The sequence below is a fragment of the Podarcis raffonei genome, chromosome 10 (genome assembly GCF_027172205.1).
Source record: "Podarcis raffonei isolate rPodRaf1 chromosome 10, rPodRaf1.pri, whole genome shotgun sequence".
Classification (NCBI taxonomy): Eukaryota; Metazoa; Chordata; class Lepidosauria; order Squamata; family Lacertidae; genus Podarcis; species Podarcis raffonei.
Genome location: NC_070611.1, coordinates 72,730,510 through 72,753,733, shown reverse-complemented (window position 1 = coordinate 72,753,733; position 23,224 = coordinate 72,730,510). Strand labels below are relative to the sequence as shown.

General features: G+C 49.4%; 1 protein-coding gene across 8 annotated transcripts in view; it reads right to left on the bottom strand.

The window, feature by feature from the left end:
- Positions 1 to 4,051: 4,051 nt before the first annotated feature.
- Positions 4,052 to 23,224, bottom strand: part of FLNC (filamin C) — a 121,599-nt gene continuing 102,426 nt past the window's right edge. For 4 of the 8 annotated variants that reach the window (XM_053407045.1, XM_053407046.1, XM_053407048.1 and 1 more), the window contains 10 exons: positions 22,664 to 22,786; positions 19,310 to 19,555; positions 15,629 to 15,898; positions 14,732 to 14,869; positions 14,014 to 14,129; positions 12,313 to 12,445; positions 9,361 to 9,537; positions 7,391 to 7,609; positions 6,251 to 6,475; positions 5,046 to 5,407 (listed from right to left, as the gene is read on the bottom strand). In XM_053407045.1, coding sequence (XP_053263020.1) covers positions 5,220 to 5,407; positions 6,251 to 6,475; positions 7,391 to 7,609; positions 9,361 to 9,537; positions 12,313 to 12,445; positions 14,014 to 14,129; positions 14,732 to 14,869; positions 15,629 to 15,898; positions 19,310 to 19,555; positions 22,664 to 22,786 — 1,835 coding nt within the window. In that variant the 3' untranslated portion in view covers positions 5,046 to 5,219. Of the gene's footprint in view, positions 5,408 to 6,250; positions 6,476 to 7,390; positions 7,610 to 9,360; positions 9,538 to 12,312; positions 12,446 to 14,013; positions 14,130 to 14,731; positions 14,870 to 15,628; positions 15,899 to 19,309; positions 19,556 to 22,663; positions 22,787 to 23,224 lie in introns of all 8 variants that reach the window. The other 4 variants (XM_053407051.1, XM_053407052.1, XM_053407053.1 and 1 more) reach the window with 2 other exon arrangements.

Below are 23,224 nucleotides of genomic sequence, written 5' to 3'. Positions count from 1 at the left end.
CAGCTTCGAGTGCGTGGGTCATTCTTTCCCTGAAACTGCAATGAGGAAGTTCTCCAACTCAGTTGCCCCATGTCTGCTGAGCTGGCAGCAAGCACGTCAGCAGCAGCAAGCTCTCTGCCTTTTTTTTTTCTTTTACTTTACTGCCTCTCCTGGTCTGCCCCGCGGAGGACCTTAAGGTCCACAAATAACAACATTTTGGAGGTCCCAGGTCGCAAGGTGGTTTGATTGGTTTCAACTAGGGCCAGGGCCTTCTCAGTGCTGGCCCCGACGTGGCGGAACGCTCTGTCACAAGAAACTAGGGCCCTGCGGGGCTTGACATCTTTCTGCAGGGCCTGCAAGACAGAGCTGTTCCGCCTGGCCTTTGGTTTGGACTCAGTCTGACCCTTATGTTTCCCTCCCCTTGTGGTCTTGATCTATGGGCTATTATTAAAAGGAGGCTGCATTTAAATTGCATTTTAACCTGTATTTTAAATTGTGGTTTTTCCCCTATTATGTTTTTACTGTAATTTTACTGGTGTTAGCCGCCCTGAGCCTGGCTCTGGCCAGGGAGGGCAGGGTATAAATAAAATTTATTATCATCATCATTATTAGAAGGAGCTGAGGGTCGTCCCGGCGGTCAGACTCTTGCGTGCCACATGGATAGTAGCCCCTTTCGAGGAGGAGATAGCCATGCTTAGCGCGCCCCCCCCCATGGAGAGGTCTTGGAGGGGGCAGCTGGATCCTGAGGAAGACCTGGGACTTTTATAAATAAAAGCGGGGAAAGTGGACAACCCTGTCTTGTTCCTTTCTGATTCCTTATCTTTATTTCTTCCGTTACTACGTTATTTATAATCAATTTAGCTTTCTGCTCTGTATAAATTGCTTTTATCCCATTAAGAAAATCTTTGCCCACTTCCATATGTTCCAAATTTTTCAACATAAAGTCCCATACCACATTATCGAATGCTTTCTCTGCGTCTACAAACATCATTATAGCTTGTTTGTCGTACCTGGCAGACAGGTATTCCAGCATATTAATTATGTTTCTTGTATTATCCCTCAACTGCCTGCCTGGAAGAAAACCTGCTTGATCTTTGTGGGTAGTTTCTAGTAATAAGATCTTCATCCTCCTCGCCAGGATTCCTGCAAAGATTTTGTAGTCCATATTCAGCAGTGAAATCGGTCTATAATTTTTAACTTGGGTTAGATCTGCATCCTGTTTTGGAATGAACGTAACATATGCCTCTTTCCATGTTTCCGGAATTTCTTCTTCTCTTAGAATGTTGTTCATAACCTCCTTCAATTGATTCACCAAAATAGATTTCATCTCTTTGTAATAACCCGCAGTGAATCCATCCTGAGGAAGACCTGGGACTCCTGAATTGCAGGGGGTTGGGCTAGATGACCCTGGAGCGCCCTTCCTGCACCACATGTCAATGATTCTATGGCACAGAGCACAGAACTGTTTTATTAAACTGCAGTTCATTAGATGATGGCTCGACCTTTATGTGCAAACTCTGACCAGCAGGCTTCTCAGTACTGGATTTACGTATAACCTAAACAAGCTATAGATTAGGGTCCCCTCTCTTGGGGCCCCCCAAAAAATTAAAGGGGGCTAAAATCGGATGTACATTTCCAAAATAGAAGATAAAAAACAAAATAAAGCCTACATACAGCAACAGTGTTCTGTGTCGTGTAGGCTCCTCTGACGTAAGTCATGGGCCCCGCCTGCTAGCCGGCTCCCTAAAAAATCACTGCTTTGCTTCTTTCTATATATAGGGTTCCTACATTCTGCATGGATTGGTTGCATGGCAAAATGTGCAAATGGCTTTGATACCTATTAGGTCCATCAATTACCATATAGCATATATTCCACACAAAAAACAGCAACCATTTGTTGTTGACAAAGGACCGCTGGACATAGAAAGGGCCCCATTACCTCCAGGAGTTGAAAGGTAAAGGGACCCCTGACCATTAAGTCCAGTTGCAGACGACTCTGAGGTTGCGAGCTCATCTCGCTTTACTGGTCGAGGGAGCCGACGTTTGTCCGCAGACAGTTTTTCCGGGTCATGTGGCCAGCATGACTAAGCCGCTTCTGGCGAACCAGAGCAGCGCACGGAAACGCTGTTTACCTTCCCACCAGAGCGGTACCTATTTATCTACTTGCACTTTGACGTGCTTTCAAACTGCTAGGTAGGCAGGAGCAGGGACCGAGCAACGGGAGCTCACCCCGTCGCGGGGATTCGAACCGCCAACCTTCTAATCGACAAGCCCTAGGCTCTGTGGTTTAACCCACAGCACCACCCCGGTCACCTATTCAGTAGCTTAGGTAAAGGGGCCCCTGACCATTAGGTCCAGTTGTGACCGACTCTGGGGTTGCGGTGCTCATCTCGCTTTATTGGCCAAGGGAGCCGGCGTACAGCTTCCGGGTCATGTGGCCAGCATGACTAAGCCGCTTCTGGTGAACCAGAGCAGCGCATGGAAACGCTTTCGAACTGCTAGGTTGGCAGGATTCAGTAGCTTAGGGCCTCATCAAATCTAAATCCGGCCCTGAGTCTTCTCCATTTGCAGCATCTCCCATCCGCTGCTGTCGAATGGCTCTTACCATCAGAAAGTTCTTTCCAATGTTGACTTGGAATCACCTTGTTGTCATTTGAATCCATTGGCTTGGGTCTCATCTTTGTCATATCCAGTTACAGTGGTACCTCGGGTTACAGAAGCTTCAGGTTACAGACTCCGCTAACCCAGAAATAGTGCTTCAGGTTAAGAACTTTGCTTCAGGATAAGAACAGAAATCGTGCTCTGGCGGCGCAGCAGCAGCGGGAGGCCCCATTAGCTAAAGTGGTGCTTCAGGTTAAGAACAGTTTCAGGTTAAGAACGAACCTCCGGAACGAATTAAGTACTTAACCTGAGGTACCAGTGGATTCGTTTTTCTGACGTTTAATGCTACTCCTAACACTGCATATTCCATGGCATGGCATGTAATTCTTAAACTGCGCATGTTTCTATGTGCCGTGCCTCTTTAGTTGTGATTCCTGCGTTGGAGTGAGTTGGACCAAGTAGTCCCCTTCTAACGCTACAATTCTATGCTTTACTTACTGGCAACAAAACACAATATGAAGCAATGGTTTATTGTTAGCTCACAAACCATGGTTTAACTATGGCTTGGCATTATCGGTAAACTCAGTACCCTCCCTTTTCCAACCTTTTTTTTTCTTTTTAATTTACACACACCCATAATTCATGATTAAAAAGGACGTGGGTGGCGCTATGGTCTAAACCACTGAGCCTAGGGCTTGCCGATCAGAAGGTCGGTGGTTCGAATCCCCGCGATGGGGTGAGCTCCTGTTGCTTGGTCCCAACTCCTGCCCCCCTACCAGGAGGCTGCAAGTTCAAGTAGATAAATAGGTACGGCTCCGGCAGGAAGGTAAACGGCATTTCCGTGCACTGCTCTGGTTCGCCGGAAGCGGCTTAGTCATGCTGGCCACATGACCCGGAAGCTGTCTGCGGACAAACGCCAGCTCCCTCAGCCAGTAAAGAGAGATGAGCGCCACAACCCCAGAATCGTCTGCGACTGGTCTTAACGGTCAGGGGTCCTTTACCTTTATAATTCACGATTATAAAGATATTAAGTTTTGTAATTAATTACATCACACTTCACATGTCCCTAATTGCAGCTTAATTTGTTTTATGCTGATCCCAGTGCAATAAGAGCGGCTTCCTGTTTTTCCTAAAACTCTCTTGCTGATTGTCTCCTTCCCTCTCGTGGTTGTTCGCATCTGAAAATGTTGTTCATCGTCGTTCCAGATTTTGCTCTTGTAGGGGTCTGTTGTTGGTGTCTGTTAAACAACCACGGTTTAGGGTTATGTCTGAACCGGGACTGTGTTCTTTGGTAACGGGAGATTAGGCTGCACCAGTAAGCCCCTGCAAGCCCTTAGAGGCGTCCACCAAAAGAAAAAGGAATCTGGATATGCTCTGCAGGATTTTACCCAGCAAATGCACACACAAAAACAGGCCACACCACTGCATTTTAAAAGCAAGTCATCTTTATTGCCTCGGAGGCGGCCAGGCTGGGCTCTGGATCTCCCACTGCCCACCATAGGAAACATGCAACCACAAACACATTGCTATAAAAAAGCCCCTCCCTCGAGGGGCTGTCAGTTACAAACAGTCCCGCCCGTGTGGGCCAGGATTCTTATCCTGTTTCCCCAATATTTCTTTATTATCATTATTTTTCTTTCCCGCCCCCTTTCTTCATCGTCTTCTATATAAAAAGGCTTTCCTCTCTCTTTCTCTCTCTCCGGCTTGGGCTGCCCCCATTCCCAGCGACAGCAAACCAGTTTGCGGATGGGGTGGGAGGAGAAGGCATGGAAAACCCTCAACGGGTCTACTCTGGGGTGGGGGGGAAACCCCCAAAACTTTGGCCTCGGTCAGCTGAGAAGGTCTGTTGCATAATCCCCTGTCCAACGAGCAGGGGGGTCGCATGGCGGACCTTTCTGGGAGACTCTACCCCACCCAGCCTTCGCTCTCGCTTAAAACGGTATCCTTCCTTTCAACCCTCACCTGCCCCACAAGCCATCGCCACTTGACAGGGCAGCTGCTCCTATAGTTTGGGGGGGTCACGGATGACCCCGGTCCACCTGGTCCCAGCAGAAGTCTTCTAAACAACCCTGCATTCTGCTCCCCCTGCTTCCTTCACTGGGCTGCCTCTCCACATCTCCGAAAAAGCGAAACTCGTTCAGCGGCGCCAGGAGACGGATGCCCCGGTGCCTGCGGTGTGAAAAATCTGGGCCCATAACCTGCCAAGCTCTGCCTTCCTCACCCCTCTCGCAACCCACTTTTTTGGGCAGAACCTCGTGGGTCCACCATCGGGGGGCGCTCCGTCACACGCCCCCTACCCGGTGAACACCAACTTCTGACACTTCCTCCTCTGCGACTTCCGGTTTCCTCCCCCCCTTTACCCCTTCCCCATTGTGAACCCCACCCTTTCCCAGCTACAACGGTGCACACCCCTTGCCCTTCCCCCCGTCCCCCCCCCCACAAACACCTTCACAGCCGGGAGAAATAGTTAAAAAGGCAAAAAAAAAAAAGGCAAAATGAATTGTCCCGAGGCTCCTCGTGGCGCCGGCCCCGCCCTGGGGCAATGTGGGGAGGGGTTTGGGAGGGTGGCAGTCTTTGGCGTGGGGGGGTGCAGGGCAGGGCCCGGACGAGGGGGGATAGGTGCCAGCCCCCTCCTCCTCCTAAGGGACGTTGACTTGGTAGGGGCTTCCGGGAACGCTCTCGTCGCCCCACTTGACGATGAGGATGTAGTCGCCCTTCTCCTTGACGGTGTACGTGACGTTGTAGACACGGTTGCCCATGTGCTTGACGTAGACCTCGTCGCAGGGGGTCTTGGGGCCGTGGACCCCCACCATCAGCATGTTGGTGCCTGCGGAATAATAAGAAGAAGAATAAGAGTAAGAATAATTGGGATTGCTTTAAAAACTACCGTATTTTTCACTCTATAGGACGCACTTTTCCCCCTCCAAAAATTAAGGGGAAATGTGTGTCCGTCCTATAGAGTGAATGCAGGCTGCGCGGCTAAGCCCAAAGCCAGAACGCTGTTCTAGCTTGGGGTTAGCTGCGCAAAGACTCCACCTTCACCCCGCTGACCTGCAGAGGCTACAAAGGCTGTCCCCGAAGCCTCAAGCCTTTGGAGCGCAGTGGGACCTCGCGCTGCGCTCTGAAGTCTTCAGGGATCTTTGAGGCTGGCCGTGGGGGAAAGCAGCACTCCCCCCCCCGCCAGCCCCACAAGCTCGGGGGGCAGCGGCAAGGCTGCGCGCAGCCTTTGCGCTGTTCCCCGACCTGCTCTTTGGGGCTGGCGGTGGGGGAAAGCAGCGCTTCCCCCCACCAGCCCCAAAGAGCAGGGCGAAAGGAACCTGAAGCCCCCGGAGCCCAGTGGGAACTCGTGCCACACTCCAGAGGCTTCGGGTTGCCTTCACTGAAGCCTGGAGAGCGAGAGGGGTCAGTGCGCACCGACCCCTCTCGCTCTCCAGGCTTCCAGGGTAGCCGCCGAAAGCCTCGAGCGTAGCGGTAACTCCTGCTGCGCTCCGGAGGCTTCGGGTGAACGCACCTTGAACGCACCTTGATTTAGAGGGGGAGAACAAGAAAAAAAATTTTTTTCCCCTGTTCTCCCCCTCCTATGGTCCGGTGCGTCCTATAGAGCGAAAAATACGGTATCTCACAAAACACGGTTCCAACCCCAACACTCCAGAGATTTCCTGACGCTTACCAGCCTTGCTGCAGTCGACGGTGAAAGTGTTCTTCTGTCCGACAAAGGCTTTGGTCAGCCCAGGCCCCCGGGCGACCACCTTGCTGGCGTCGGAGGAGAACTTGGGCAGGGCGCTGTAGCTGCCGCCCACTGAGGATGAAGAAGATGACGAGGAGGCCCTGGTCACCGTCTCCACCAGCACCGTCGAGGTTTCGTGGAGGCTGTGCCCGCCTGACAGGCGGGGTCCTGGGGAAAGGAATGGAGAGGCAGGAATGAAGAGACCCCGTTGGCTTCTTTCACGTAGCTGACCTCTGGAACTCCCTGCCACTGGTATCCGAGAGCGGATTAGGCAAACTCGCGGGCTATGGGTGGCTCCTAGGCTCTGCCTCTGCGGTGGTGGCCCAAGGGGGCCGCAATAAACGTGAGAAGGTGTACCCCTGTAAATCCTTGAGTGTGCTTCTAATAGGGAAATTATGGTAGCCTGTTGCTTTATGAAACGGATAGATATGATAATCTTTATTGTCATTGTCCCATACAGAGCAACGAAACTGAAAAAATCTACATCAGACATTCAAAAACTAACAAGCCTGCTATCCCAGCTATCCCAACCTGGTTAGCCCCCTAAAAACTCTGATACCCCATAATTAAATACAATATGCTCCCATAGAGACTACCTTGCACTGCATTTAAAACCAAAATCGCATTTGGATAGAAACTGTTTCTCAGGCGGCTAGTCCTAGTCTTTATAACCCTGTACCTTCTTCCAGAAGGCAACAGCTGAAAGAGATCATTTCCGGGGTGCACACTATCCTGCACTATCTCTGCAGCTTTCTTATGGCACCTGGAAGCATAGATTTGATCCAGGGTGGGAAGAGTGCACCCAGTTATTCTCTCCGCAGTCTTTACAACCCTGGACAGCAAGCTTCTGAGTTACACAGGACGCTTCTTCTTCTTCAGGGTCTACTCTAGAGGGGAAAGCTGCTAGTTATGACACGTCTATGGACCGGTTGTGAGTTTGCTCCTGGTGCAAAGGATGGAAATGCTGTTCTTCCTTGGAACGCTGTTTGGATCTGCCTCTAGCAGGGGGGCGGGGGCGCCAGAGGGATCTTTGCACCGCGGCACCGGATATACGTAAGACGGCCCACCTCGCAAGATACCTACCTGTGACCTTGGCCTTGAAGGGGCTGCCCACGATGTGCTGGGGTCCACCGTACTTGATGGAGATGAGGTAGTTTCCGGGCGCCATGGGCATGTAGGTGACCTTGTGGCCCTCGGGGTACTCCTGGCAGTCCATCTGCACTTTGGAGGGGCCGTCGATGGTGACCGAGAGGGCCCCCGACCCCGTGTTCCGCGTCTTCACGAAGAACTCGGAAGAGACACCTGCCATAGGAGGAGATGGGGGGTTAAGCAACTCTGAGCTGCGAGAGGACTGGGGAGAAATTGAGAAAGGCCAGCCCCGCGGAGCGCCTCCTCAGCTGATAATTTCATTGTTCTTTCCCCCCAAAATTAAATAATAATAATAATAATAATAATAATAATAATAATAATAATAATAATAATTTATTTATACCCCAGCCACTCTGGGCAGCTTCCAGCAAAATATCAAAATACAATAATTCATCAAATTTTAAAAGCTTCCCTAAACAGGGCTGCCTTCAGATTTATTTATTTATTGGATTTTCCATATTAAAATGTACGTTCATACCACAGCATACTATATATAAAAATAACATTCCCAAGAACCTCCTCCCCTTTGTGGGTCTTATTGTTAGTCCTTTCCTTCTGCCTCTTTTATAATAATCCAGATTTTTATATCTCCATAGCTCCTTGTTACATTACAAGTGTTACTGCAGTCCCACTAACAGTTTTAACCGTTTGCAATTAAGATAAATTGTAAATTCCCCCCATTCCTTATTAAAGTTTTGGTCCTCCTGATTTCTGATTCTTCCAGTCACTTTTGCCATTTCAGCGTAGTCCATCAACTTAATTTTCATTGTTCTATCATGTTTCCTAAACTGCTTCGTCAGTCGTTGGGGTTTTTATATATATATATAAGTTTCATGAAATAAGTAACCATTAAGAACGGCTAAGTAATTTGTAACAACTGGGGCCTGAGCTTGCTCCTCTTCCTCTTCCCTCCTCCTCCCTTCTTCCTTTTGTGCTGTCTCTTGGAAGCCCACTGCAGGCGGGGGCTGCCTTTTTTCTCTGATTGTTTCGACCGATCTGGTGCAAGCCACTTGTTTGTGGCTGAAGAAGGAGGGGCAGGGTGTGTGTGCTTCTAATAATAATAATAAAGTAATAATAAAAGTTAATCGGGTGGAATGAGGGAGCTGGCAGGTGATACTATAGGCGCTGCTCCAGACTTGGCAATGAAGGTCAAGAGCAGTCTGACAGATATGAAAGTTGGACAATGTGAGGGTGAGTTGCAAGGAATTGCAGCTGTTACAGCCTAAATTATTTATTTGTTTGTTTGTTTATTTATTTATTTATTTCACACCCATCTGGCGTTTCCAACAAAAGATTAAAAATACAGTGGACGCTTGGGTTGCGAACATGATCTGTGCGGGATGACCGTTTGTACCCACAGTGGCGCATCTGCGCACACACAGGTTGCGATTCAGCGCCTCTGCGCATAGCGCAATTTAGCGCTTCTGCGCATGCGCGACCGCCGAAACCCGGAAGTAACCCGTTCCAGTATTTCGGGGTTTCAGTGGTCCGCAACCCAAAAAAACGCAACCTGAAGCGTCTGTAACCCGAGGTATGACTGTACATTAAAACATCAGTCATTAAAAACTTCCCTAAACAGGGATGCTTTCAAATGTCTTCTGAAAGTCGGATAGCTGCTTATTTCCTTCACATCTGAAGGGAGGGCGTTCCACAGGGCGGGCGCCACTACCAAGAAGACCCTCTGTCTGGTTCCCTGTAAGCTTACTTCTTGCAATGAGGGAACTGCCAGAAGGCCCTCGGAGCTGGACCTCAGCGTCCGGGCTGAACGATGGGGGTGGAGACGCTCATTCAAGTATACCGGATCGAGGCCGTTTAGGGCTTTCAAGGTCAGCACCAACACTTGGAATTGTGCTTGGAAATGTACTGGGACTCAATGGTAGCTGATGGGAGGACGGGGTGCTTACCTGTGGTTCCGCCCTCCAGGCCTGGCCCATAGGCTGTGACGAGTCCTGGGTCACCAGCCTGACTCTGTTCCCCAACGCGGATCTTGAAGGGGCTGCCGGGGATGTGTCTCCCGTTGAACCGGACGTCGATGGAGTGGACGCCATTCTCGTGGGGGATGAAGCGAATGGCGTACTTGTCTGTGGAGGGACGAATTAAGTACTTAACCCGAGGTACCACTGTATTCATTGAAACAACCTTGAAGTATCAATGACTTCCCTTCTTCTCCTTCCACGGTTCATTTTGCATAACATAGTAAAGGTATGGGGTAAAGGGAAAAGGGACCCCTGACCATTAGGTCCAGTCGTGACCAACTCTGGGGTTGCGGCGCTCATCTCGCTCTATAGGCCAAGGGAGCCGGCGTTTGTCCGCAGACAGTTTTTCCGGGTCATGTGGCCAGCATGACTAAGCTGCTTCTGGCGAACCAGAGCAGCGCACGGAAAGGCCGTTTACCTTCCCACCGGAGCGGTACCTATTTATCTACTTGCACTTTGACATGCTTTCAAACTGCTAGGTTGGCAGGAGCAGGGACCGAGCAACGGGAGCTCACCCCGTCGCGGGGATTCGAACCGCCGACCTTCTGATCGGCAAGTCCTAGGCTCTGTGGTTTAACCCACAGCGCCACCCGCGTCCCTTTGCATTACATAAATTCCTGCATATTTTATATAAACTCAACCATTCAGTATTCCATTATTACTTCCATCAAAACTTATTTACACCGTTGAATTTATCTCAATGCTAGCCGTGTTTTCAAGTGCACACAGTCCCCCCCCCATATAATCAATAAACATTTTCCAGTCTTCTCTAAACATATGTTCTTCTCATTCTCTTATTCTGTATGTTAAATCTGCAAGCTGCGCGTATTCCATCAGGTTAAGCTGCCATTATTTTTTGGTTGAGACCTCGCTCAATTTCCAATTTGGGGCTAACGAAACACGGGCCGCAGTAGTGGCATATATAAATAACCTTTTTTGACACCTGGGAGTTTCCGTCTGAATTATCCCCAACAAAAAGGACGCTGGTTTTCTTGGGGAAAGTGCTTTTAAACAATTTTTTTCAATTCATTATGAATTATTTCCCAATACTCTTTTATCCTTTTACAGCTCCACCACATATGACAGAATGTACCCTTAGTCTCATTGCATCTCCAGCACTTATCTGATTCACATCTTAGCAAGTCTACTTGGAGTTAAATACCATCTGTAAATCATTTTCGGGTAGTTCTCCTTCGAGGAATAAAGGTAAAGGGACCCCTGACCATTAGGTCCAGTCGTGGCCGACTCTGAGGTTGCGGCGCTTATCTCGCTTTATTGGCCGAGGGAGCCGGCATACAGCTTCCGGGTCATGTGGCCAGCAGGACTAAGCCGCTTCTGGCGAACCAGAGCAACGCACGGAAACGCTGTTTATTTCCCCGCCGGAGTGGTACCTATTTATCTACTTGCACTTTGACGTGCTTTCGAACTGCCAGGTTGGCAGGAGCAGGGACCGAACAATGGGAGCTCGTTGTGGGGATTCAAACTGCCGACCTTCTGATTGGCAAGTCCTAGGCTCTGTGGTTTAACTCATAGCGCCACCTGCATCCCTCCTTCAAGGAATAATATGCTGTAAATGTCAGATCGCTCTTCCAAACATCGAGACCTGCCTTTCAAACCACCGTTCTGGGCGATGCATGATGGGATTTGTAGTCCCGTGCAGGTGTGGGGCGCCAGGGCTAATGAAAGCAGACCTAGGATCTATTTAAAAAACCCTCTGGGATTCTCAGGGGCTTGAATTGAGCCCCAGAATCTGTTGCCAGTGCTAAGGGGACACATGCCTGAAATTGCACTTCCGCTGCAGTCTCCTGGTCCTAAGTGGGGCCTTTTCTGGATATTTTGTACCCTTAGATCTTCAAATATCTGAGTGGCTGTCCCGTGGAAGATGGAGCAAGCTTGTTTTTTTGCTGCTCTGGAGGGGAGGACCCGAACCCATGTCTTTGAATGACAAGGAAGGAGAGTCCCAACAAAATGTCAGGAATATTTCCCTGATGCTTGGACTGTGGAAGATGGTGGACTCTCCCTCCTTAAAGGTAAAGGTAAAGGGACCCCTGACCATTAGGTCCAGTCGTGACCGACTCTGGGGTTGCGGCGCTCATCTCACTTTATTGGCCGAGGGAGCCGGCGTCCAGCTTCAGGGTCATGTGGCCAGCATGACTAAGCCGCTTCTGGCGAACCAGAGCAGTGCATGGAAACACCGTTTACCTTCCCACTGGAGTGATACCTATTTATCTACTTGCACTTTGACATGCTTTCGAACTGTTAGGTTGGCAGGAGCAGGAACCGAGCAACGGGAGCTCACGCCGTCGCGGGGATTCGAACCGCCGACCTTCTGATCGGCAAGTCCTAGGCTCAGTGGTTTAACCCACAGGTGTTTAAATGGAGGTTGCATGGCCAACTCCCAGGGATTATTTAGCTGTGATTTAGCAGGGGGGGTTGGACTAGAAGACCTTTGGGGGGGTCCCTTGTACCACTCTGTGATCGTATTCTTCCCAGAGATGCGGCAATATAGAGGAGACATTCACGCCTGCTTTTCAAACCTCACTGACAGTGTTTGCCTAACGCAGTGACTTGGAAGGGGCATTGTGAAACCAGCTGTCTCGAATTCGAATCTCGCTCCGGGCGCACACTTTGAGGGAAGGCTGTGCCGGCTGGGACTGCCCAAAACTTCTGGGGAGCGCCAAGCTGGCTGGCGAAGGCTGGGTCACCCCGGCTCTGATATGCAAGTCCCATCTGGTGTCGGGGCTCAGTGCATTTGCAGGGGTTGGACTAGATGGCCTCTGGGGGTCCCTTCCGACTTTACAACCCTATGAAACTCGAAGACGCAAGCACTGGGCATGGGGAAGCAGGACTGGTTCCGCCGCCGCCACCTGGCGAACTCACCACTGTCCAGTTCTGAGACGTAGCACTCCTCGACCACACCGGCGGGCGTGTGGACTTTGGCGTCGATCACGCCGCGAGCTCCATTCAGCTGCACCGCGAAGGAAGCCGGCTGGTTCACCTTTAAGCCCGTCTCCTGCGGGGACACAGAAAGGAGGGCTGGGTGAGACCCACGTGCAGGAGATCGGGGGGTGGGGGGGCTGCCCGAGAGATCAGAAGGCGGCAGGCGACCCTGGAATTCTGATGGAATCGATGGAATCTGGAACATTACTGGCACTGATAGTGGAAGCAGCGCCATTATGGCTGGTAATAATAAATTATTATTATTATTATTATTATTATTATTATTATTATTATTATTATTATCATTTATACCCCGCCCACTCTGGGCGGCTTCCAGCAAAATATTAAAATACAATAATTTGTCAAATATTAAAAGCTTCCCTAAACAGGGCTGCCTTCAGATGTCTTCTAAAAGTCTGGTAGTTCTTTATCTCTTTGACATCTGGTGGGAGGGCGTTCCACAGGGAGGGTGCCACCACTGAGAAGGCCCTCTGCCTGTATCTTGGCTTCTCCCTGTAACTTGGCTTCTCACAGGGAGGGAACCGCCAGAAGGCTTTGGTTTTGGATCAGACTTCCGGAACAGATTAAGTTTGAGAACCAAGGTACCACTGTATTCCCCAGAACGATTCTCCCCGGAGGGTAGCACTCGAACCCATGGCTTCAAGTTACAAGAAAGGAGATTCTGACTCAACATCAGGAAGAACTTTCTGACAGCAAGAGCTGTTTGACAGTGGAACGGTCTTCCTCAAGAGGTTGTGGCCTCTCCTTCCTCGGAGGTTTTTAATAAGACATTGGATGGCCATCTGTCAGGGATGCTTTAGCTGAGATTCCTGAATTGCAGGGGGTGGACTAGATAACTCTGGGGGTCCCTTCTAACTCTCCGATTCTACGACTGACAATCTCCTTTTAAAGCTATCCAGGCCATCATTGCTTTTGGGGGGAGAAAGTTTTGTAGGTTAACTATGCGCTGCTTAAAGAAGCGCTTCCTTTTATGTGCCCTCAATCTGTCCCTTCCTGCCCTGTCCTTTTTGTTCCCCAAATCTATCAGAAGCCCTCTGTAGGGGTGCAGATATCCAGAGTGTGGAGGTCAGGTGGGATTACTATGAGAAATTATGAAATATGGAGCAAGCCATTGTGACCGCGATGAACGCATTGAGTTGATGGGGTTTGATTCATTGACAATAATTGAGTTTGCAAGGAGATGGTAAATCCTGCCATCCTGTTTACTCCTGTTTATTACCTCTGGGGTTTTGCTGAATGCATTCCTCCTTTTATTCCTATTTTATTTACTCTGAACTACATATGCATGCTCAAGTAGGAAATAGTTTCTTTGTAGTTAAAAGAATTTCTTCTCATCTGTCTTTGTCCCACGTGGGGTTTTTGAAATGCTCAGAGGAAATCTGATTGGTTCTTACGAACACTGTGTAAAAAGTTCTTTCGTGAATAAAACGACCTGGGCCGAGGGGTGGACAGGAATTATTATTATTGGCACCCCTCCCAGAGTCTTGCTGGTCAAGCCTCGTGTGTATTCTGTTAATCAGAGTCCAATCCTTCCTTTGCTTTGGGAACGCCACACCCTCCAGGACTCCTCTTGGGGGGGTACACAGTCCTGCGGGGGCATCAGGCTGGGCAGGCTGGTACCTGGAGGCTGGTGACCGTCAAGCGGTGTGCGTCGTCCGAGAGCGAGGCCACGGGAACCACGAAGGGGCTGTCAGGGATGTGCTCGTCGTTGAATTTGATGGACACCTCATAGTCACCTGACGGAGAGAGGAGGGGTTAAGACCGGAGGTGGAGCAATTCCCCTTAGCAGCTTTTGGGGTTTTTTTTTATCGTTTAGGGAAAAGGCGAGTAAATGGGGGACATTTCGCTTCATTAAACTTACGCACTGCTTGGCTGCAAGGGAAAAAAAACCCAGTTCGTTCGCAAACGGAACGGAACAGCAGAATTGTCGGTCAAAAGGACAGCTTAATAAAACGTTTGAAAGATGAAACTGGCAATATGCTAAAACCAGAGGTACAGAAACATTCTGCGTGGGCTTGCCTAAACAAGAATGTTTTCTGCGGGTGATGAAAAGAGCGCCTGCCTCACGTCAATAGGCAGGGAGTTCCGAAGGACCACACAAAGGATAGAAGTTTACAGAATCACGCAGGACGTGGAGAGACGCAAGTTCCCCTCCCTTTCTCATCTAGAACCCATGGGCATCCAAGCCAACTTGTGGGTTCTGTGAAAGGAAAGGGGGCGCAGAATCCTTTGGAACAAATAAAACTATGCTGGGGCTTAAGTGTCTCTTTGTGGGCTCCCCATCAACCAGCAGTGTGATCCGCGGCAGTGAAAAAGCCCCTGCCCCAAAACCCCCTACCTGGTTCCTGGACGATGTAGGAAACTCCACAAGAGCCGTCTTTGCGGTCCTCAAAGGCAATCTCCGCCTTGCTGGGACCCTCCACAGCGATGGAGAGACCCCCGGCCCCTGCCTCCCGCGTCCAGATGCTGAACTCGGCTGGGGAGAAAAAGAGGAGGGAGCTTTCAGGCCACCTGTCGGGGATGTTTCCATTGGGATGGCTGAATTGCAGCGGGTTGGACTGGATGACCCCTAGGAACACCTCCCAAATCTTCGATTCTATCTTTCTTCTGCTGCAATTCCTGTTTTTCCCGCCCTATAAGGTTTTCGTTCCTTGACCTTCCTATGGACCTTGGTTGGTCGCCATTGAGGAGCCTGGTAGGAATTTTTCCCCGTGGCAAATTGGCACCAGCCACTTGGTTTTCGCCTACCTCATAGCAAACCGTCACAACACTCTGGGTATTGGCGGTTAGGCATTGGTATTGCTCCGTAGACGGAAGAGGGGAGGAAGCGCCATCACCTGCCCCGCATATTGAAGGGTAGTCTGGTAAAGGATTCTGGGGGGCGTGGCCCTGTCCGAAGCCTGGGGAGGTGAGGGTCTAAAGCACACCCCCTAACGGAGACCCCGGGGGAGTTCCTAGTTGATGTGCATCAGCAGGACTCCCCCTACTGGTGGTTAACCCTTCCTGGACTTCAAGCGGATGGGCTGAAGTCGGATATAGTGGGTTAGGACCAATGCCTAAGCCAATACCGCTCATCACCTGTAACCAATAAAGTTGTGGCCTTATTTAGTCCATTAACCTTAATAATTGTATCATGTGTCTTTATTTCCACTGGGGGGGAACTCGCCACGCAACTATGGCGGATGGCTGATGCAAATAAAGATTTATTCATTGAGGCTATCATGTGCTCTCTTACCTGGGACTCCGGCCACGCCTCTCTCCAGACCGGTGCCTCCCGCTCGCACCTTGTGGGAGCCGCCTTCCCCCAGAGGCCCCACAGTGAACTGGAAGGGGCTCCCGGGGACGTGCTGCCCTCGGTACTTGACGTTGACGGTGTGGGGGCCCATCTCCTGCGGCACGAAGCGCACCGAGTAGGCGCTGTCGTCCCCCTCGATGATCTCCGCCTCCGCCATCTTCCCCGACGGGCTGGTCACCTGAGCAGTCATGGCCTGCAAGCCCGCCTCACCTGGACCGCGAGGAGGAAGACAGGGGGAGAGTCCGTAAGAAGGCCGCCAGCCAATCAAGAGCCTGCAAAAAGGCCCGGCCAATCCCGAGCAGCCTCACGCGCATGCAGCCTCGCCAATCAGAGCAGCCCGAGGCTCCTGTTTCCAATTGCTCATAATAGAAGGAACGTGTTTCTAGTCCTCATGACTGTAGTTTGGAGATGCAATAGGGAAAATGCTTCCTTAAAACAGGTGTCCAGTACTGGCAAAAGGAACGCAGGTGGCGCTGTGGGTAAAACCTCAGCGCCTAGGGCTTGCCGATCGCATGGTCGGCGGTTCGAATCCCCGCGGCGGGGTGAGCTCCCGTCCTTCGGTCCCAGCTCCTGCCTACCTAGCAGTTCGAAAGCACAATTAAGTGCAAGTAGATAAATAGGTACCGCTTTCTAGCGGGAAGGTAAATGGTGTTTCTGTGTGCTGCGCTGGTGCTGGCTCGCCAGAGCAGCTTCGTCACGCTGGCCACGTGACCCGGAAGTGTCTGCGGACAGCGCTGGCTCCTGGCCTCTAGAGTGAGATGAGCGCACAACCCTAGAGTCGGACACGACTGGCCCGTACGGGCAGGGGTACCTTTACCTTTACCAGTACTGGCATAATTTTGGGGGGAAGTATTAAAGGTAAAGGTACCCCTGACTGTTAGGTGCAGTCGCAAACGACTCTGGGGTTGCAGTGCTCATTTCGCTCTATAAGCCGAGGGAGCCAGCGTTTGTCTGCAGTCATGTGGCCAGCATGACTAAGCCGTTTCTGGCGAACCCGAGCAGTGCACAGAAACGCCGTTTACCTTCCCGCTGGAGTGGTACCTATTTATCTACTTGCACTTTGACATGCTTTCGAACTGCTAGGTGGGCAGGAGCAGGGACCGAGCAATGGGAGCTCACCCCGTCGCAGGGATTCGAACCGCCAACCTTGCAATCGGCAAGCCCTAGGCTCTGTGGTTTAGACAACAGTGCCATCTGTGTCCCTGGGGGAAGTATTAGGGTATATAAATATCATGGTGGGGAAAGCGCTAATAATTTTTAGAAGATAACATCCTCTTAACTATATACTGAATATATGGGGCCTGGCAATCGGTCAATGTAAATGCATTTTCCATGTCCTCACATCTGCAAAAAGACTGATACTGAATCACTGAAAGGAGAAATATGGTTTCCCTTCAATAAATTGACAAATGACATAACAACTCTGGCAACCCATCAACGGTTCACTTTCAGGTGCAGACTATGCATGGACAAATTTAATATTTAGAATGCGTTTTTCGAAACCCTAGTGACACATGGATTAACACAACCTTGAGGGAAACAACAAGTTTATCCATCTAAACAATATGTTTATCCATCTAAAAGGCTAAAGTTCTGTAGCCTTATATGGTTGTTTTATTGTTGCTGATTTCCTCTGCTTTTAAAAATGTCTTTTATGTATTCTCTTCCTCCTTTTTTCTTTTCTTTCTTTTCCTTTCTGATTTAATGTAAAGGTAAAGGGACCCCTGACCATTAGGTCCAGTCGTGGCCGACTCTGGGGTTGCGGTGCTCATCTCGCTTTATTGGCCGAGGGAGCCGGCGTACAGCTTCCGGGTCATGTGGCCAGCATGACTAAGCCGCTTCTGGCGAACCAGAGCAGGGCACGGAAACGCCGTTTACCTTCCCGGCGGAGGGGTACCTATTTATCTGCTTGCACTTTGACGTGCTTTCAAACTGCTAGGTTGGCAGGAGCTGGGACAGAGCAACGGGAGCTCACCCCGTCGCGGGGATTCGAACCGCCAACCTTCTGATCGGCAAGTCCTAGGCTCTGTGGTTTAACCCTCAGCGCCACCCGTGTCCCTTCTTTCTGATTTACTTTGCTAGAATAATCTCAATAAAATAATCAATATTGGGGTGGTTGATTGCAGTTTGGAAACAAATAAGCTGCATATCCACCGAAAGCTTTAAAATTAGAGGAGCTTCGGCAAGATTCTGGTCCTGGACGCATCCTTCCCTTAACCCCTTGTGCGAATATTCAGAGTCATGCAAGAGACCAGGTGTTGGTGCTGGGACAAAACACGCAAATATACTGTGACCATGCATGAACGAGCTGAATGCGGTTCTAAACTCCGTTTGGAGCACTGAATCGACACAGGCAAAACGCACAGGGAGAGGATATCAAGAGCTTCAGAGCAGTGAATAGCAAATAAGCAAAATTCTCGTGCAACGTTAAGAAAGGGCTGCCTCTCCAAGCCCCCAAGGCGTAGACGCTTGGTTGAAATCCTCAGTTTTGCCTTCAGGGCATAGGAGACAACCCCTAGGGGCCAGGCCCCTTTACTCCATGGGCACAGGGGGAACAGCTCCGCATAATTATTGAAAAGCATTAAAAATACTCAAATTCAGAAGCCTGGCCCCCCATAATATCCTCTTTTGGGGGGCATTTTTACCCATGATCTCCCCCCAAAGCTGAACAACTTTCTGGACCCCCCCTAACAAAAACACTGGCTACGCCCATGCTTTGCCCCCCTATAAAATATCTAATGGAGCCCCCCCAAAAAAGTTGATGGGCATTGCCATTCAAATGGTGCTTGTGACTGAGAGGGAGAAAAAAAACCAATTTAAAATACAAAAAAAGAGAGGGAGAAAAAAACCAATTTAAAATACAGTCGTTCCTCGGGTTAAGTACTTAATTCGTTCTGGAGGTCCGTTCTTAACCTGAAACTGTTCTTAACCTGAAGCACCACCTTAGCTAATGGGGCCTCCCACTGCTGCCGTGCCGCCAGAGCACGATTTCTGTTCTTATCCTGAAGCAAAGTTCTTAACCCGAGGTACTATTTCTGGGTTAGCCGAGTCTGTAACCTGAAGCGTATGTAACCCGAGGTACCACTGTACAAGTTAAAATGCAATTTAAAATGCAGCCTCATTTTAAAATAGCCAATAAATCAAGACCCTAAGGGGAGAGAAACATAAGGGTCAGACCGAGTCCAAACCAAAGGCCAGGCGGAACAGCTCTGTCTTGCAGGCCCTGCGGAAAGATGTCAAGTCCCGCAGGGCCCTAGTCTCTTGTGACAGAGCGTTCCATCAAGTCGGGGCCAGTACCGAAAAGGCCCTGGCCCTAGTTGAGACCAATCTAACCACCTTGCGGCTAAGGACCACCAAAGTGTTAAGGTCCTCCACGGGGCATACCAGGAGAGGTACGTGGGTCCTAGGCCTAGTGAGGGGGGGAACCATGCATAGCCCCCCCTTGAGCTCCTCCGTCCCAAAAGTGGGGTGCACATGCAATTAAGTGTAGAGCGAACCTCCTAAACGTCTGCCCGCTCGCAGGCGCACCTCTGCCTGACTCCGTGCAAAAAAAAACCCCGCACACAGGCGCACACGAGAGGCCCATGCAACCCCACAACACAGCACACTGCGCCCACGCACCCTCCTGGGCCGTCCGGGCGATGCTCCCGAAAGAACCGAGGCTCTCGCGCCCCAGGAAGTCTCCGAAGACGTTGTGGAAGGGGTCCCCGCCCACTTGGGTGGACTCCTCCACCCGCACCTCTCGCTTGGTCTCGCCGCCGCGCGTCTTGCTGATCTCCGTCCGCTCGGTGCGCGTGTAGGTGTGGCTGCTGCGCGTGAAGGTGCGCGTCAGCCGCTCCTGGGCCGAGACCATCTGGAACCAGTTGCCTGCGCGGAAGGCGGCGGCGGAAGGAGAAGCGGGGGCAAGACAGAGGGGGAGACAGGAGGGTTAGAAAGAGGGTCCCACGAAGAAATTTTAAAGATGATCTAGCTAAATATTGTAATATAAGATACCGTATTTTTCGCTCTATAAGATGCACCAGACCACAAGACGCACCTAGTTTTTGGAGGAGGAAAACAAGAAAAAAATATATTCTGAATCTCAGAAGCCAGAACAGCAAGAGGGATCGCTGCGCAGTGAAAGCAGCAATCCCTCTTGCTGTTCTGGCTTCTGGGATAGCTGCGCAGCCTGCATTCGCTCCATAAGACGCACACACATTTTCCCTTACTTTTTAGGAGGGGGAAAAGTGAGTCTTATAGAGCAAAAAATACGGTAATTAGGAAATACTTGAAAGTATCAAACAGGCCTAGGATTAGAATAAGAATGTTGCACAGGAATATGGATTTAAGCCAATAAGAAAAGAGATGAAGATAGTAAATTGAAGGAGTTAATTTTGTTAGGAAGATGATCGTGGAGAACTTGGTGCCACAATGAAATTCATTGGGGGGGGATTTGAGGAAGTCAGACCACAATGAAAGTTAATTTGGATTTTAGAAGTAAGAAGTGTTTTTATTTTGCTTTCAGTATTGTAATGTGTTTCTTTTTGTGTCTTTTATATGTTATATTTTTGTTATAAATGTGGAAAATCGATTTTAAAAATTGATAAAAAAAAGAAAGGGGGTCCTTGCACCATAGCTGTCAACGTTTCCCTTTTTTAAGGGAAATTCCCTTATTCCGAATAGGATTCCTCGCAAGAAAAGGGAAAAGTTGATAGCTATGCCTTGCACCAGGAATGTGGGATGTGATCCAGGAGAGGCAGTCAAGTACAACATTCCTTGAAATGCTAGAGAAGACATGCCAGGGAATGTTTGGTCCAGCCAGTCGAAACTTCCTGTTCCTCCTGGCTGGAGAATCCTTCCTTTTGCATGTGACAGAAGGTGGGCGTGACCTCACCTGTCCAGGTAACAAAAGAGCAAGTCACGCCGCACACCTCTCTCTTTGTGACTTCCTTCCTCGTTTGACCAGCTTCTAGCTAGGACTGCTCTGCTAGCTCTCAGCGAGCAGAAGCACTGGGATTATTCCCCCATATGGGGTAGATCCAATGTACATATTTGTAACTAAGTCTGCCTTCAGGGATCCAACTGTGAACTGATGTGAGTAAACTTCTTTTGTCATCTTTGAATAAGATTGTGGCATCTTTATTCTATTAAGAGGGATTAAAGGGAACTTACCAGTAATATACAATTCAATACTGAATTGTATAATAGTGAGAGGCTCACACGAGCCTGCAACCAGCTATCTGCTGTGCATGTAAAAAGGGGGATGTAACTCTGCCACATAAAGAAACTTGCTAGCACAAGTTAGAAAGGATATGAATAAACAATATATCCTCTCCTGCCACCCAGAACATTCCCACAAAAAGAAGCCCCCTCTGCCTCTAAGTGTGAAAGCCTTTGCACCTTGGTTCTAAAAAGGCAAACGGCTAGTCCTCATTGCCACAGGTGCTGCTACCGACTTAGACCTGGGCAGGCTTTTTTCTGTCACCAGGGGCTAAGCCAGTGGTGTCCAAACTTTTTTCAAAGAGGGCTGGATTTGATGAAGTGAAGGGCCATGAGGGCTGACCAAAGGGCCAACCAAAGCTGTTTAGCTTTCATTAGGATTGAAGTTGTTGAGGGTTTTTTTAGGATTTTACCCCAGGAAATAAACTGCCACAGGGGCTAGATTAAGCCGACTGGCAGGCCAGATTAGGCCCCCAAAACGGACTTTGGACATGCCTGGGCTAAGCAAATGCAAGTTTTTGAAAAGGCAAATAAGGCAGTGAATCGTTTCTGACTCCAACAAGTCCCCCTCTCACTCTCCCTGCCTCTTGGGAAACCCCAGGAACTCAGATGTATCCTGCAGCAATAGCAATACTCATAATGTAAGATGGAGAACCAAGGGTGGACTAGATGGCTCTGGGTGCCCCGTGGCAGGAACAGGTGACCCGCCTGCCAAAACCAGAACACGAAGCCACAAAGCCATCCAAGTTGGCTGTCGCTGCCTCCTGCGGCAGGTTAACTATGCATAGTTGTTGCTTTTCCATATATTGATTTATTTGGGTTTTTCAAATTGAAATTTTACAATAACGTATCAACATACAATATTCCACAGAATCTCCTGGACTTCCCTCCTCCCCTTGGTGGGTCCTATTGCTAGTTCTTTCCTCCTGCGTCTTTTATAATAACCCGAATCTTTTGCATCTCCTTTGTGTACCAAAATCCACCATTAAACTACAAGTGATATTCCGACCACACTAACGACTTTAGCTCTCTACAGTGGTTTTTAAGATAAGATTAAAGATTCCCCCTATTCCTTATTAACATATTGGTCTTCCCGGTTTCTGATTCTTCCGGTCATTTTTGCCATTTTGGCAAAATGCTGAAACTATGCAAAGTTTTAACTAGGGTTACAAAAGAGGGAGAAAAGGGTTTTCTTCTGGACTATGCAGAATTAGATAATTTAACAGGAAGGATTCGAAACCTGTGGGATCAGAGATTCTTAGAAGACTGGAGCAAATATATGAACTATTTGAAAAGTAATTGTGATGAACAGATTACGCTAGCAGGACTGCAAGAAGTTTTGTAAGGTGGATTATTTGAAATGTTGCAAGAAAGACTACGATAAGAGTTATTAGTTAAGGATAATTAAATGTAATAGGGAATTAAGAATTGTAGAATAAGTGATAAAGAACGGAAAATCATCAGAGGTGTTGACGGAAGTCAAAAATATTATATAAGATGGGAAGATATGTTGTATGATTGCTGGAACTGATATGTTAAAAAATTAATAAAAATGTAAAAGAAAGAAAAGGAAAGGGTTTTCTTCTTCAAAATACTGGAATCCCAGATTTGTGCAACAGGTGTTGTTTCAGCTCTAGTCTGGACCACACCGGTGACAGAGCAGAAAGGAAGAAAGGGGTGGGATAGGGGTGGAAACAAAATCCCCTGGTGGTCCTGTTCAGGTCCTGGGCCTTCGGCTGCCCCCTAAACCCCACTCCCCAAGATGTGCCCCCTTACCTGGGATTTTGAGGTTCAGATCGCACGTGCTGCCGATGGTAGCAATGGATGGCGCCTGGCGCCGGCGGGTGATGCTCTCCTTCATGCGCCCCTCGCCCGACATCTTCACGGTGAAAGGGCTTCCTGGAAAGGCAGCGACACATAGCTGTTACCCTGAGATCCCGGTTATATCCCAATTAAGCCCAAAAGGCGGCTGGGTTTTGGCTCGGGGGTGAAATTTCACCAAAGTTATATACCGCTTGTTTGTTTGTTTTTCTGGGGACAGGAGGAACCTCAAAGCGGTTTACAAAAAATGTAAGGCAAGAAAATCTTACGGCAACACCTTAAAGCAGGGGTCAACAAACCTTTTCAGCAGGGGGCCAGTCCACTGTCCCTCAGACCTTGTTGGGGGTCTCAGACCTTTGGGGAGAAATGAACGAATTCCTATGCCCCACAAATAACCCAGAGATGCATTTAAAGGACACCCAGAGATGCAAATAAAAGGACACATTCTACTCATGTGAGAACACACTGATTCCTGGACCATCTGCGGGCCGGATTTAGAAGGCGATTGGGCCAGAT